This window comes from Cryptotermes secundus, unplaced genomic scaffold (genome assembly GCF_002891405.2).
Source record: "Cryptotermes secundus unplaced genomic scaffold, Csec_1.0 scaffold268, whole genome shotgun sequence".
Classification (NCBI taxonomy): Eukaryota; Metazoa; Arthropoda; class Insecta; order Blattodea; family Kalotermitidae; genus Cryptotermes; species Cryptotermes secundus.
In genome coordinates this window covers 177,432-193,901 of record NW_019722430.1, presented here as the reverse complement: position 1 = coordinate 193,901, position 16,470 = coordinate 177,432, and the positions used below count along the sequence as shown (strand labels likewise).

Here is a 16,470-nt window from a genome sequence, read left to right as displayed (position 1 = left end):
AAATCCCAGAAGACTGCTTTCTTCATAGTCACTGTCGTGAAAGCCTCAAATCTTACATTAGAAAATATGTTTGATTTTAAATGTGATTTTCTTAAAATTTATGCAGTCCTGGAACTTAATTGTCTGACCTTGTATTAGTGACTTTATATACACAAATATACATGTTTTTTTTCGAAATGTTATGTAAATAGTTATGTTGAACTAATTAAAGTTAAAATATAATTCTATACTTTTAGTTAATTACATCTAAAAGCTTCCAGTTTTGTGTGTACTAGACAGTTTCATGTTCTCTCACCTCCTCTGTACAATTTTATTGAACGTAAAACCTGATACATACAGGCACAGTATTACGACTTCCAGCAAGTTTGGAGATAGTTATGTCGCCGTTAACATCAATAGGGCCACGTGGTTCCAGCCTCTCTGTTGTCGTATGTTCACAGTCTACATACAGCACCACTTGGTCTCTGTGCACCCCGAAGTGCAGCTTGTGCCAGTTCTTGTCAAATACCTACCCAAAGTACATTGGAATAGATTGAGTGTACCAAGCAATACACAAGACAGTGAGAATGTCAGTCATTACAGAAGACATGCAGGAGAGGATCACCCCTTTACTGGATCACTGATAACAGAAAGGCTGCACTGCTCCTTCACTGCTCACACATGAAAAAGTGATCATTTGTACATAATATGTGTAGCACAGAGACAACGCATTTGCTTTTACCATTTGCATTTCATACCTTGCATTACAAAACGGTAACATATGAAGAAAATTATTATTTACAAGTAGTAGCATTACAGGGATATTTTTATTGCTATATAAATATAGCCCAATATTAGTTTAATAAAACATATACAATTTGAAAGCCAGATAATCCAGTATTTCCCTACCACACTTAAAAAAATCACAAAAAATTCTAACATTCAAACTGTTATAAAGTTCATGTCACAATTTATATGTTACATTCAGCAAAAGAGTTCCTTATTTAGGTATCATCTTGTATCTGTCCCTTGACTGCATGCACAGGCATGTGTGTGTATGGCAACTGTGAGGAAGTACTGTTTTAGTGAAAAATTCTGATCCAGAGATTTTTTATGTATTTACTATTTTAATGGTTTCTGGAATACTGTCTGTCTATACAGATGCATGGATGAGTGCCTCGTTTGTGTCTGAATGATGGGATGGATACTATTCATGTCTGGCATTCAAGAGTTAATCATCATAGGTCAATGCCTAGTGAACATGAACATTGCAGCTCCAAAAACAGAGGCTTAAAAATAAAATGACAATTTTCTCAAAAATGGCTCTAAAAATTTGATTATATGCCAGTGATTTATGGGGACCATCTCCTTAAATAAAATGCATTGACAGTGTCTTCAGGTAAATAAGAATACATGCACAGTTTTTTCAAACCTAGCTTTACCAGTCAGGGTTTCATTCTTGTTCTGCATTCAGTAACCAACAATGATGTTCCAAGCAACAATCAAGTTCATTTTCAATGTAACATAGACAAGGTCAATTGTGTATGAGAAAAAGTGCAGTTTCTTTCCAAAAATTTAGTTTAAGTAATTGCATTCTGGACTTTTCATTGAGATGACTGTCATAACTAGACTTCATGTACTTACAGGGACTGAATGATATGTCAACAGCAGTTGATGTGTACAGACCCTGAGGAACTATGGCTACAGGTGAAGCATATTGTGTGCTTATATGTAAATGAATGAAAATTACAGAACCAACGTATTTAGTGTATGTTACCTTGATTTGCAAACAAAATATGATAAATCTTTTTATGAATAAGAGTAGTTACTTTATTATTTGTTTCTTGGGAGACTGCGCTCTTCTTGGACAAGTTTTAAAAATGTACTTATGCTTAGGTAGACAGATAACAGTAGGGGGGGGGGAGAGATAGCCCTGTAACCAGCTGTGCAGGCCCATAGGGCTGTGAGACATCGAGGTTCCCACATTTTCTAGACAATCGGCTCACAGATGGTGGTGAGGTTGTCAGCCTTATGTGTTGGCTGCCTTTTACCCCCTAGGAAGATTCATGGTATTTGTTTCTGTTAGAGGCTGAGTCGACCCTGGGACCACAGTGCTATTGAAAGGATTAGGTCAATTGAAAAATCCAAGAACCCCGTCAGGAACTGAATCTACGATCTTCCAGATTGTAGCACAGTGCCTCAACAAACTATGCTTCTGCATGCCACACACAGATTACACTATGTATATAGATAGTTTGAACATAAACTGTAAAATACTCAAAGGTAGGAATATTAACTTTTTCAAGTTTTCAGTTGGTCTCAATCCAACTTTAAAAAAATTATATTTAAGTCTATTGTCAAATGAAATCTGCAAAAATTAAACTAAGAGAAGATAATTTAAATAACATTTTAAGGTATATCATATGTTCAAAACAGATCTCTCAGTTACACTAGTGTGACATTTGGAAACATACATTCCAATCCAGTGAGAGGTTTAAAATTCAAACAAAACTAATTAATTTTCTTATAATTTTCAGCATTCATTGCACATTAAATTAATTATGTGATCTGTATTAACAGCATAAAATTTATTAGTTGTGTGGTGGATGTTATTGCATCTTACTGGTGCCTGACTGAAGACCACTGTCTGGAGTCTCCCTTCAAAATCCGTTATGGAAAATTCGATTGTTTCCTTCCTTGGATTCAGTGTGATGAGGAACTGGGCTTTGTTCTGAATGTCAGATATTCTAATGATATGCCATGGACTCTTTGCTAATTTTCGAGTCCGGAATGTTGAGATGAATGAGAACTCTTCAGGCAGGCCCAAGGGGAAGACATCCCTGCAATCACAAATTGAAAGGCCTGCGGGCTGTTGGCAAACTTTTAAAATAAATATGACTAAATGGATGATCCTATTTCAGAGCCTATGTGGTTCAGTTATTATGAAAATTTTACAGTATCAGTTTTTACTTTGCAAATTCTGCATCAATATCTAGACATATGTTTTAATTTGCAGATATGGCTGCTTACACTACAGTGTCATTATACAGAAATTAATACTAAAACTACTTTGAAACTGATGACAAGAAAAATTACTTTTATAAATCCTAATGTTGTATGAGGAAATAAATAATGAGGAAACATGTCTTGGATATGAGGTGGNGGGGGGGGGGGGAGAAAGGCAAGGTTAATTGGACGGCCTTTCTCCCACCCCCATGCCATACTCTATACCTGCTCTGGCCTGCTACCTGCTGGCCCACCTCCCCAGACCCTTCCCTTCTCCTCTCTACTGATTTCCCATGCAGCCCTTATCCCTTCTCTTATGCAGCTGGGTTTACTCACTGGACTTAAGTCTGTTAGCACCTGCTCATGCTGGTTCTCCGCTCGCGGATTTCTTCTCTTTTTTTCTTCTACCCTGAAGATGGAGGCGATATGTTCCTCCGAAATGCAGGTTAACACAATATCTACACTGCCCCACATCTCAGAAGACTGCTTTCTTATGAACTAGATTGTCCCATAGTTAATTTGATATTACAAACTGACAGCTTACATGCTGCATATTTCTAAGAGTTATCCAACAGGACAGTGAAAAAATTCTATAAAGTCACAACTTCTCATGGTAGTTATTTTTCAGCCTGATTGTATTTTCTTTAGCAAAGTTAATATACTGCATTATGAGGAATATATAACACCACATTTACCTTGTTGGTAGTGTAAGGTCAGCATCTCTGTCTAGTCGATAAGCTGTCTGCATTCGGTTTGATCCTCTGACTCTTGTGACTCCTGGATACTGAGTCTCTAGGACATCCAATCGAAACTTGCGTATGAAATCAAATGCCTGGAGATCGTCTTCCCCAGGTTTATAGTCAGCACACGGTCCATTGTTTTCTGACAGACTGTTCAGTTCTGTAAGTTAAATTAAGAAAGCAACACAAGCCTAGACTTCTTTCTTTACTGCTGTTGTAGTTCAGCCAGGAAGTTCTGTATCCTTCTTCTGACAAAAGGAATTTAGTTCGAGAAACGGCAATACACTGAATGCATTGATTACTGAAATTAAACAGTCTCATTTTTCTACACATTCTTATCACATGCCTCTTTCCTGCCTCCAGTTCACAAGTAAAGACACTACCCAACTTTTGCAAATTCCGTATTAATGACATTTAATATGGATATTCTTTATTTAACTTTTAATGAAAATAAAAATAATAATACTGTACAAAAATGGGGTTCATAAACAGCTAAAATTAACTGCATTAGTGTTAGCCAAATTTGACAGTTTTCAGTAAAAATTATGGACAATGGAAACAAAGGGAGCAACAAAAATGGTCAAGAATGTAAATAATGTAAGTATCCTGTCAAGTGGTAACTCCACTTTACATTGTATGAACAATTTATATAATTTTCAAGGGTATTTTTTATTAAAAATAAACCTTAAATCACAGTTCCAACTTGAAGATACACTTAAATACAAGAAACAATCAATGTTGGCAGTACAGGAATACCTTGCCAACCACAGCTACATTTGGGTACTTATGTATTAATAGGTGTTCCAGAAAACCTTAAAACTTAACCATCGCACTGTCTCCCATGTTGATGCCACCAACTGTAGGATATTATTTGTAAGAACAAAACCAAATATCTAACATTAGAAGGTTCTTACATACATAATTACAGGTATTAATTGCATCTGTAGACACAACACAAATTATGTATTTTATGATCGTTTACATATTTCAGTCATAAAGGCCCTCTTCAGGCATTTATACATTACTTGCTAAATCTATGTATTGGTCAATGTTTATAATGTCAGATCCTATATGCTGGCCTGGCATTGTAATCAATGCTCGCAGCCAAAAAAGAAGGACACATCACAAGACAAAATATACACAAAATATAGGAAGAATGACTCCCATAGTGGAAGAATGACGTGGTATGTGAGTTTGGGTTAAGCTGTGTAAGATGATGGACATTAACAAATTTTGATATATATAAATTTTATTATAGTTAGTGAAGAGTGTGAATTTTATATAATTTTATAAACGACACATGATGGCGAGCAATGAAATAGCTTGACGTAAATAACACACCTGAAGATGGCACAGTGATGACAAAACATGTAGTGAAGTGATATGCGAGACTGAGTGCACTACAAGATGGCCAATATACATATCATGGATGAGAATCAGTGCAAAAGAATGTTAAAATACAACAACATTGCGTACAACAGCATTCTTCAAAGTACACAGTGTTTGAAGAAAGCAGTCTTCTGGGATTTGGCGCCGTGTATATGTGGTGTTAACCGACGTTTCGGAGGAACGTATCGCCTCTATCTTCAGGGTAGAAGGAAAATATACGAAATCCGCAAGCGAAGAGACCGTGAGAACCGGTAAAAGCAGACAATCCCAGAAGACTGCTTTCTTCATAGTCACCGCCGTGAAAGCCTCAAATCTAACATACACAGTGTTTGTTAAATGTGTGACATCAATTAAATTGCAAAAGAAAATATAATCAAAGGTAATTTAAATTGTAAATTAAGAGGGTACCACTGATTAAAATAATTGTTTTTGGAAAGTTGTGTTTAGTATAAAATTTGTAGTATACTATATGTGGTTTGTAATATGTAGTGCTTATATGTCATGAGTTTGCTTCTACGCTTGTACTATATATATATATATACATACACACACACACACACATACAAACATATACAGCTATGATCCTTAGATATTTCTATGAAGGGCTGTATTTTGGTGCTGTATCTTGGTTTACATTTGTGATTCTCATCTGTTGTATGTTCTCTGTGTTACAGAGCTCTGGTAGTTTTCTTCCCATTGTAGATATGTATGTAAAACTTATAAGCTGTGTGTTATGTATGTGATTGGTGTCCAGATATGTGTGAGCTGATATGTGGAATTTATTATCTGTTATGGTATGGATCATTGCTGAGGTTTTTTCAGACTGATGTTATGGCTGCTGTGGTGTTATGTATTATGTTGCCTTATTTTGCCATGTTTTTATGAATGGACTTCTGAAGTTGACAGCATGAACATGGTGCACAGCATGGCAGTAGCTTTCAAAGTAACTCATACTTGGGTCACCTGCTAATACATAAGAATCTCCATCTGTATACAGCTTTGCTAACCACTGCATTTGATTTTATCTATCCATGGTTTCTGATTTGTGTACACACTAATAACAGTGCGTGGTTTCTGCACTAGAAGATCCACATTTATTGAAACTAGAATGGCATCAAAACAGCCAACACTTTATCATTTTAGTGCATACTTTTTATGCCTAATTGAAGAGGTCATTTGAAAAGCACATAAGTCCAAGATAGTAAATTTTACAGGAGGCGTGAAAAACTGTACAGAAAGTGAACAAATTAAAAAACATATATGCAAGGTTAAAGAGGACTGCTTAACCTATGCTTCACTGCTATTCATAATTCTGATAACAGTACACCTCATCAGTCATGGTTCAAATTGTAACTTATGCTCTTTTCCAAGAAAATTAAATGTTAAATAAATCCAAATGAGATAAATGTATGTGCAATAAATTTTCTGTATACTACAACTTACAACCACTTCAATGACTCAAATTTAACTTCCTGATATTTAAAATATATAAGGCAAAAACAGCTGAAAGGGAACTGACACATGATTCTTCAATGGATCATTTTAAATAGATGGTTTGTAAGCAGTACAATGGACTGTCAGAATTTTGTCTTTCTATCATGGAATATGCGCACATACATATATGTGTGTACACAATATATTTTTAATTCGGTTTCATATATTTTTTTTATTGCTAGTGGGGTGGGACTAAGTCCCTTGTACTGCAGCCACTTCTGGCCTATTGTACCAGCCCCAGATGATAGGTGAGGGTGATTGTGGAGCAATTGGTGGAATGAAGATTGGCAGGGGAAACCGAAGTACTCGGAGAAAACGTACCCGAGCGCCACTTTGTCCACAACACAAATCCCACTTTATCAGACCCGGGATCGAACCCAGGCAACCGCGGTGGGAAGCCAGGGACTAACCGCTTGAGCTATTTCGTGGCCTTCAGTTTCATCTAACTACGCATTCTGTGCTCTTTTCCAAATGACCTCTTGTAAGTGTGTATTTCCTTAGTGAAAGAACGGGCAACTTAGGCTTTGACGATTTTTAACAATGACTACAGTTCCTCTAAACCTCCAGTTTCCCATAAAGTGGCAGTTCTGACAACTGCAAGCTTGCCAACTGCACTGCTTTTGAGTAAAGTAGCCACCATAGCTGGCTACAGGCTGCTGTAATGGGACATATGAGCATAGCATTATCAAATCCCATCATAAAAGCATCAATACTCGAAAATAACATGATCAATAACAATGAAAATTAATTAATAATTGCTTTACGTCAACGTGTATGATTGTGAGTTATTAAAACACAGATATTTTTGAGACTGATGCTTTGTAAACTAGTAAAATGTGACCTACATGTGAAATTATCTCAATAAGCATAAATAATACCGAAATTAAAATCTCTCACATTACTGGCAGTGTCTTCCACAAATAATTTTTATAGTTGCTAAAATATTTCTTCAAATGATGGAAATAATGACAATTCATTATTGTAAATACCTGACGAAAACATTCCTAAGTCAGTTTTGTGGGATAACTGCACAAGACATTAATAAGATTATGCAACTGACGAAAGGGAGGAATTCGTCTAGATAGAATGAAGCATCTAGCAAAATAATGACAATCTGCTTGGACTCAGTTAGTGCACAATTAAGCTACATGTCTAAACATTCAGTGGTAAGAGAGAGGGAAGAAGTTATCAATTGTAAAGCCCCTACATAAGGGAGGTGACAAACATTATAAAGGTTATGTACAGAAGTGCAATACATTATTGAAACTACAACAAAATTTTAATTAACAAAGAGTTTTGTTTTGGAAAAATCTACATAAACAAACACTTGAAATACTGAAGGCCTTGAATAGAAAAATTCATGCTGCAGGACTGCTCTGTGACTTTGTCAAGGCTCTTGATGGTGTCAGCCATAAGAGGTTACAAAGTTACTTTACACTGGGTTAGATGGGAATGTAGGCAATTGTTTGAGTCATATCTTGAAGACAGAGAACACAGAGCTGCAGTGCATCTGATACATGATAATGCTCGTTCAAATTGGAATTAAGCACAACATGCAGTCCCATAGGCCCTGATACTTGGTCATATCTTTCTTCTAGTTCATTTTAATAACTTTCGACCCCCTACTATGCAATCTCAAATCCTGCTTTTTGTGCTGAATTTAATGTCTGAACCTGATGAAAACAATCTTTACAAACAATATTTCTATTGTCATGAACAAATAGTATTTAGCAAAGGAACTCAATTTAAATACCAACAAAATAATCTTCATAACATTTATAATCAATAACAAATCCATAATTTATATGAATGCAAGATACTATGATAACTTTGTATAGGAAGTTGAAAGTATATAGCCTCCAGACTGAAAATGAATTAAACTGGGAAAATCACATAGACCGGATAATACCAAAAATAAGTTTTATATGGCTTAGAATCAGGTTTCTTTACTTCGTGCAAGTGTAGAACTTTTGAAGACAGTGCACTTCGCATAATGTCATTATATCTTACCACACAGCATAACCTTATTGTGACATTCAGCAGACTGTAATAAAGTATTCCTTTTGCAGAAGGAAAAACTCACACTTATGGCCAGCACTCAGAGAAGTAAGCTGAGTAGAGGTTTATCTAAGAAGTTTTGCAGTTTCACACTTGTATCCCATTATATTCATGTTGATAACTACTCAGATTTTAGTTAAGCTCAAATGCTTGTGAAGTGGGCACAACATGACATACACAGACCAATTGCTAGTCTTGTACTGTTATAAAAAGGCATGCAGGGATTCAATTGTGTAACAAGTTCCTTGTAAGAATTAAGAGCCTGTCCAGAGACAGAACATTATTTAAATTGGAATTAAAAGAATTCACTTTTTCAGACACCTACTTGTTAGCTGTAAATGGAACTTAAATAACTGTAAAAGGTTTCTTGCTTATGCAATATGGAGAGTATAATGACAGTCCCCATTTAGGCTTCCTTGCAAAGCATTGTATTTGAAGACTAAAATGAGGAATATCTTAAATAGATGAAATTCAGTGTTGAGTTGGGATTACTGAAATTGAATGTTAAATGAGGCAAAACTTTACATTGAGGAACATCAAATGGGGATTCTATCATACTATGTTTACTTATGCACTGACCTGTTCAGCGCCCAAAATAACTGGCATCTGTGAAATGCATGCAACCTGTCTACCTATCTAACCACGAACTCATCAATCTGTGTAAATGGAATTCGTCATTCTCCTCACCCGGGTTCAAGATTAATATTCACAGAAAAAAGTAAAGTTGTTCCTGTGCTTAATTAGTTAAGCACCGTGCCATGGAGACATATGGGGAGTGGAGGTATAGATCCATATTCTTGACCTTGACACTAGATAGAGGTGGCTTCATGCCCCTGCCACTTTACACCCAGGGAAGGAGCCCCACTACCCACTGGACAGGAAGCTGGGAGGGTTCCAGAATTGGTGTTGATGTTATGGAGAAGAGAAAAATCTTGGACTACCAAACCCATGCCATCCAGCCCATACCCAGTCTCTATACCGACTCCATTAACATTCATACAAACCTATATTTAAAACCTTTCATGGTTTTTATTTCTAATTAAGCACTGTACTTCGGCCATAAAAATGTCATCTTCTGATGGAATACACAGAAATAGTAAAAGTTGCCAAACTGTAAAGAAAAGATTACAGAATCGCATGAAAAGTGTAAAAATATAAAGATCAGTAAATGAGGTCTCATGTAAGTATTATTTGGGCATGACCTGATAGGTGTGACAAGATGGGGGAGAGTGGAGGGAGGGGAGTAGTTTTACGTAAATGGGGTTACTTATCTGGTAAGATGATGATAACATGTATGTATGGTGTCTGGTTGCCTTTTTGGTATATATTGTATGCAGAATGTTCCTCAACATATTTGTCAGATTTCAGGAGCATGTTCTACAGGCCATCTGGAGCAAAATATGTCCAATAAACTACACCTCTACTAGACTCCAATATTGAGTTAAGCACCAGTAGAGCTTCCACACTGTCTAAGTTAATGTGCTTGTGTTGTGGTGAAGTATGGTTGTATTCAAAATGAATAACACCATTGCAAATGAAGAACATGCTGACATGCATTTCATGTATGGTTCCATAACTTCTTATATTTGTTTCTGTTGCTCACTTCACCGAGAGTAACGGTTTTTATATCTTTAACCAATAATCTGGCTAAGAACCTAAAAATTGTAATCTCCACTCTCTTGTGATTAATAATAAATTTATTTGTAGAGAATCTAATCATACTGTCACGATTTTGGAGTGTGATTACAGATGGGGTTTGAATTGGTGAATGAATTTATTGACCACTTACACATAACTCGTTACAAGTAATTACAGTGCTATTGATAACCTCCACAATTCACAAAACACTAGAGCACACGTTAAGTCTTCTCAGTCTGCTTTCACCAGCCGTTTTTGGATTCTGTGCTCAAGCTGTTGCCCGCTGGCTAATACTCATCAACTGAACTGTTAACTTAATTATAGGGCCACCTCTTTCATCCTCCCTTGCAGAACTCAAATTAACTCAATAGTCAAAGCCACATTGCGACTGGCAGTCATGTCAATCTGTCTGTCTTGGTGTCGAGCCCTGGCTGAGGCTCATGACCAGATGTTTCTTCTTAAAAGAAAGTTACTGTCCTGTCCACGTGGGGCACCCTCTCTGAGGAGAAGTTGGGTCTGTCATTTGTCAGTAATAGTCTGTATTAGTAAGTCCATTGTCAGTATTTACATATACAGGGTGTTTCAAAAAGAGCTTTACAACTTTGAAAACTTATATAAATTTATACAGAGGACATACACAACGTTTTGGACTGTCACAATGTAGCAAAACACACAGAGTTTTAACTCAGATAGTTATGGTTCAATGTGACTTCCATTGGTAATGCAGCAGACGTCCCACCTGCAGTCAGTCTCTTGCCACATGCTCTGTAGCATCTCTGGCGTCTCTTCTGCAACTGAGGCAGTAATTCAAGTTCCGTGCTCAACGACATTTGCAGGCAAAGGTGGTACGAACGCTCAATCTTTAACGAATATGTAAACTAAAATACACAGATATTTTCTAGGATTATGTGATATGTATACTGGAATCTGACATGTTATAAGGCAATATGTGTACCGTGGTTATGTATATTCCATAACGTGAGTTTGGTTTTATATGCATGAATATGCATATTAATTACATACGTCATGTAAGGAAATATTGCATTATTCTTTGCATTATGTATACATGAACTTGCCCCAAGCAAGTCAAGATTGTGTGACAAATGCCATGACGATTCTGTATGCCCTTGTCCCTATTATGATAAGCATGAAATGCCATTCTGTTGCTCGGGCCTCTGTCAAGCTGACACATTCTATAAAAAGTGAACCTAAACACAAAATTGTCTCACTCGGTTACACTGCCCAAGGCAAAATGTCACCAGTTAAATCTAATTTCTGCCAAGGACGATTGGGTTGCTACCCAGGACACACAGGCTGACTACAGCCAACTGTTGTTGTAACCATCAATTCCATCATTGGCTTATTGATCTTTTGTTCTCTGGATGCATATCTGCAGCTGTGCATGCCTTCTGCTTCCCATGATTTGCCTGATTTATTCTTCAACCCCTCCGAAACGACGGGGTGTCTGCAAACTACATTCCGTCACATTTCAGAAGAGCATACTTTAGGAGTCAACGCCATGATAACTTCAAGACAAACGAAAATAAATTACTTACGCAGAAATCATGTGCATGCGAAATTTGCGACTGCTGATCAAGGTGGCCGCAAGTGCTAAAGAATGAACCGTCTTCGCCCTCTCAAACGCTAAGGTCGTGGGTTCGAATCAGATTCGAGGCATGGATATCTGTGTGCATTTATTATGTATTTGTGACGTCCTGTGTGTAGATAGAGGCACTGTGAGGGGCTGATTCCAAATCCAAGGAGTCCTACCGACTGTGTATCACACACTTATGGAGTTGAGCCCTTCTTGAGAAGCTGTCAATTGTGCAGCTACTCAAGAACTTCCCAGCATTTTATGGAACCCGAAGGATCATTACCGTGTTCACAAGTGCCCTACATTGGTCCCTATCCTAAGCCAGATTACTCCTATCCATACAATCTCATCCTATCTCTTTAAGATCCATTTTAATATTGTCCACCCACCTACGCCTTGGTCTTCCCAATAGTCTCTTTCCATCTGGCTTTCCCACCATCCTATATGCATTCCTCTTCTCCCCATTCGTGCTACATGCCCTGCCCATCTTATCCTCCTTGACTAAATCATTCTAATTATACTTGGAGAAGAGTACAAGTTATGAAGCTCCTCATTATGCAGTTTTCTCCAACCTCCTGTCACTTCACCTCTCTTCGGTCCAAATATCCTCCTCAGCACCCTGTTCTCAAACACTCTCAGTCTATGTTCCTCCCTTAAAGTCAGACACAAAGTTTCACAGCCATACAGAACCACAGGCAAAATTATAGTTTTTTATATTCTAATTTTTATTCTTTTAGACAGCAGATGAGAAGACAAAGGGTTCTGGACTGAATGGTAGCAAGCATTACCCGAGTTCAATCGCCTCTTAATCTCCTCCTGACTCAGGTTTTGATTTATTATTGTTGTTCCCAAATATCTGAACTGTGCCAAATTTGCAAAACACCTGTTACCTATCTTTGTATTATGATCTTGCCCTGCACTTTGGTGACTGTGTATAGAATTACGAAATAGAAAACGGCGACAAGAGCCAGCAAAATGAGATGTAGAGCCATTGATGAATGATTGAATGAATGAATGAATGAAAATGGCTATCATGGGGTGACGTGTATGAAGGAAGACTGATCGGGTCGCACACAAGTGAACAATGTCTCCTTACTTCACTTAGTGACCAGAAGCAGGTGACTAGCGGGAACTTTCTCATGGTTTGGATATGTATGAAAAATTCTGGACCTTCAGAAGTGATGTTTCGGGATATGCATGGTTCAAATTTCGGCGAACAGGTTTGCCTCTTCTTCCGTGATATTGAAGTCATGTGGAAGCGCTGGTTTCCCAGATGATGCTCATCAGTTGGTTCGAATCCTTCGGAGAGTTTTCCCTTTCATACACTGATGGAATGAATTAGCTGGTCTCGTCCGACACGCCTTGCGCTCCTTCTCCAGCCAGCGTTCTCTGGTTTGCAGACTGATGACACGAGGACACTTCACTTGCCCCGTAGAGTTGTCGCTTTGCCCACAGGCTTCCAACTTCCTAATTTTAACCTGCCAGATTTGTGCAAGCAGTTGTGTAGTTGGTTGAGGCACTACGCTACAAGCCGTAAGGTCGCGGGTTCGATTCTCGATGAGGTCATTGGATTTTATTCAGTTACCTAATTCTTCCAGTCGCACTATGACCCTGGAGTTGGCTCAGCCCCTAACAGAAATGAGTACCAGGAATCTTAAAGAGCGGCCGGTGCGTAAGGCTGACAACCTCATTGCCATATGTGAGCTGATTGTCTAGAAAATGTGGCAGCCTCGACGTCTCACAACCCTATGGGCTTCCACGGTCTGTTACAGGGGTAGCTTTACTTATTTATCTTACCTTGCTTTACCTTGCCAGACTTGCAAGTCCGTTGACCTGTAAGAACTGTATTTCATTTTCAATGCTCCATTTCTAAGAATTTGTCTTTAAAACATTATCAGTTTATTTTCTTGATATTCAGTCAAGTTCCATCACACCTTTCCATAAGTGGAACAAGGTCGCAAGTGCGCAAGTTCCGCTAAGATAGTGCTCAAAGAAGCACCACTTGGCGGCTGCTGTATTTTGATGATTCGCCTGTGGGAACTGATGTGTCCAGGTGCTTTAATTCCACACTTTTCAAATCTATACTCATCCTCAGTAATTCACACGCTTATTCATAACGTTTTCTGTAGTTTCCATGTATACAGTTCTGCTTTAATTAATAGTAAATTCCTCTTCATGAGTAGTGAAGTCCAGCTGGGTCCATTCGGCACGGCGGCCACTGATTGGCCTATTTTAGCCTGCCCCGGGTGCTTATGATGATGGGGAATTTGGTGGAATGAAGATTGGCAGGGGAAACCGAAGTACTCGGAGAAAACCCGCCCCAGCGCCACTTTGTCCACCACAAATCCCACTTGAGCAGACCTGGGATCGAACCGGGGCCGCCGCGGTGGGAAGCCAGCGACTAACCGCTTGAGCTATGGCGCGGTCGTCTTCATGAGTATCTTTGGGGAGCTATTTCAAGGAAATAGCGGCTCCGGTCTAGAAAACCGAAGTGGGGGACCGTTGCGCTGACCACGGGACACCCTCTATCCGCTAAAGTTGGCACTTCGCTGACAAGCGGTCGTCTCTTGGTCGGTACAGTTCTCTTGAGGACTACAGGCCACGGAGTTTTATTTTTCTTTTCGTTTTGATCATACTGGTATAACTAGCTTAGGACTGTACACGATGGCCCTCAACAGTTAAAGCGCCTTTCAGAGACGTTTCACCCCAGGGATTATTATGGATGCCACTGAATTTGTCATCTAAGAGCATTCACTTCGCAATCGCCGCTTTTATATTCATGTCTTTGTATATAATATTTTGATATAGTCCCAAGTTCGTCTTCCTCTTGAGCTAGATGGATGTTTAAACGTATAAAATTCGTCCCATCAACTGTCATTCAAGAACGGTTCGTTCCACTTTTCTCTCGAACGACCTCCATGTTTTTCTTAATCAAGATATCATAATACAAAGTTAGATTCGGTGAGCATTTTCTGTGCATTATTCCTGTCTCCTGTTACTTATATGTAGCTCCCACAGATTTCCGAACTTGCAAGCTCTCCCATTTCTCTGCGTATATCTGACGGTCCAATTTCATTAACAATAAACAGTGGCTGAGGGCTGAACTTTGTTGCGAGGCAGACATGTTATCACGGTATTTTCCTGTGAAGTACCAAATAAGGGCAAAAAATCTGGAGTTTCACAAAGAAAAACGGGCCCACCATATGAAAATTCTGAAGCTCTTTCCTCAGTCAATTGGTGCCTTTCGGTTTCTTGGCTGTGGTTCCAGGCTACCAATGTGTGTAAAATAATGCAAGAAATGTTCTGAAATTCATGAAAAGCAATCTACAAAGGAATTTCTGCATTAAGTTAGAGAGTGAACGTGAACTCCCTGCATGAGACGACATTGTGTGTCATTTTAGTTTCTTTTCAGCACAGAAAAGAATGTTTTCTGTTTCTGTGCTGCACGCTTTGCTCTCCAAACATTCGCTCTATGCAGCGCCGTCGTTGACACTGAGCCAAGGCTTTGCTCCTGCCAGTTCGAGAATAGTCAACAAGCCATTCAGAAGTGTACGATGTTTAGTCTCCCTGCCACGGGTGACCATTCAGCACTGTGGTATAAACTCATAAATGACCCACCGAGGAGTGAAGACCGGCTCTCTCCCCACAAGGCTCCCACATTTTACACAATCCGTGACGCAGGCAGCTACTGACAGTCTGTGAACTTGATGGCCGGATTGAATTTCACTACCACACAGAGAACGGCTATGAGACGCAGGTGGGAATCAATAATATTTCCTCCGGTAAAGGCAGTCAGAGAGGAAAGCTAATATATCGCTTAATCTACATGGACGAAGGTTTATTTCTACTTTTTTGTACCTAGGAAGAGAAAATCAAGCAGTGACCCAGCCGACCTCTGCATGTTATGCTCAGATTTCGTCATCAAGTGGGCGTCGTTTGGAGACGTCTGTTCGTTTGGGTATAAAGAGCAACAGCGCATAGAGGCAGATTCTTTGCGCCATCTCATTCTCCTCCTGACGACCCTTTCTGTCCGCGCTCCTTCGCAACATTATCAGGATCAGCCACCTCACTGACCGACGGAACTAAGTCACGGACCGAAGGAACTGACTCATTGGTCGATGAAACTAGCACACTGACCGACGAATCTAGCTCATGGACTGACGGAACTAGCGACGAAACTAAGTCACTGAAATGTGGACTAGCCTGTCCTGTTCTTCTAGTACTATTCTAGGTGTCCGAAGTAATATTTTCACTTCAGGATTTCATATAAGAATTTCTTTATGCATTTCCGATCCAAACTTTTACTGCCACATTCCCGCCGGTCACATTTCTTTTATTTCATTACTATAATATTATTTTTTGAAGAATGCAGATGTTGACGCTCCTCACTATACAGTTTTCTTCACTTTACTTTTACTTGCTCCCTTAAGACCAGATATTTTCCTCAGCCCCATATTCTCAAACACGCCGAGTCTGTGCCGTCTCCTTGCGGCGAAGGACCAGGTTCCAAGAGTTTCAAGCAAATATTTTCGAAAATGATGATTAGACCCACCGATTGACGGACGATGCGCA

General features: G+C 38.9%; 1 protein-coding gene across 3 annotated transcripts in view; it reads right to left on the bottom strand.

Moving 5' to 3' along the window:
• Window positions 1–16,470, bottom strand: part of LOC111861345 (collagen alpha-1(IX) chain) — a 215,085-nt gene that overhangs the window by 49,495 nt on the left and 149,120 nt on the right. For all 3 annotated transcript variants that reach the window (XM_033750286.1, XM_033750285.1, XM_023845823.2), the window contains 3 exons: window positions 3,681–3,885; window positions 2,603–2,819; window positions 338–508 (listed from right to left, as the gene is read on the bottom strand). In XM_033750286.1, the coding sequence (XP_033606177.1) occupies window positions 338–508; window positions 2,603–2,819; window positions 3,681–3,885 (593 nt within the window). The remainder of the gene's footprint in view (window positions 1–337; window positions 509–2,602; window positions 2,820–3,680; window positions 3,886–16,470) is intronic.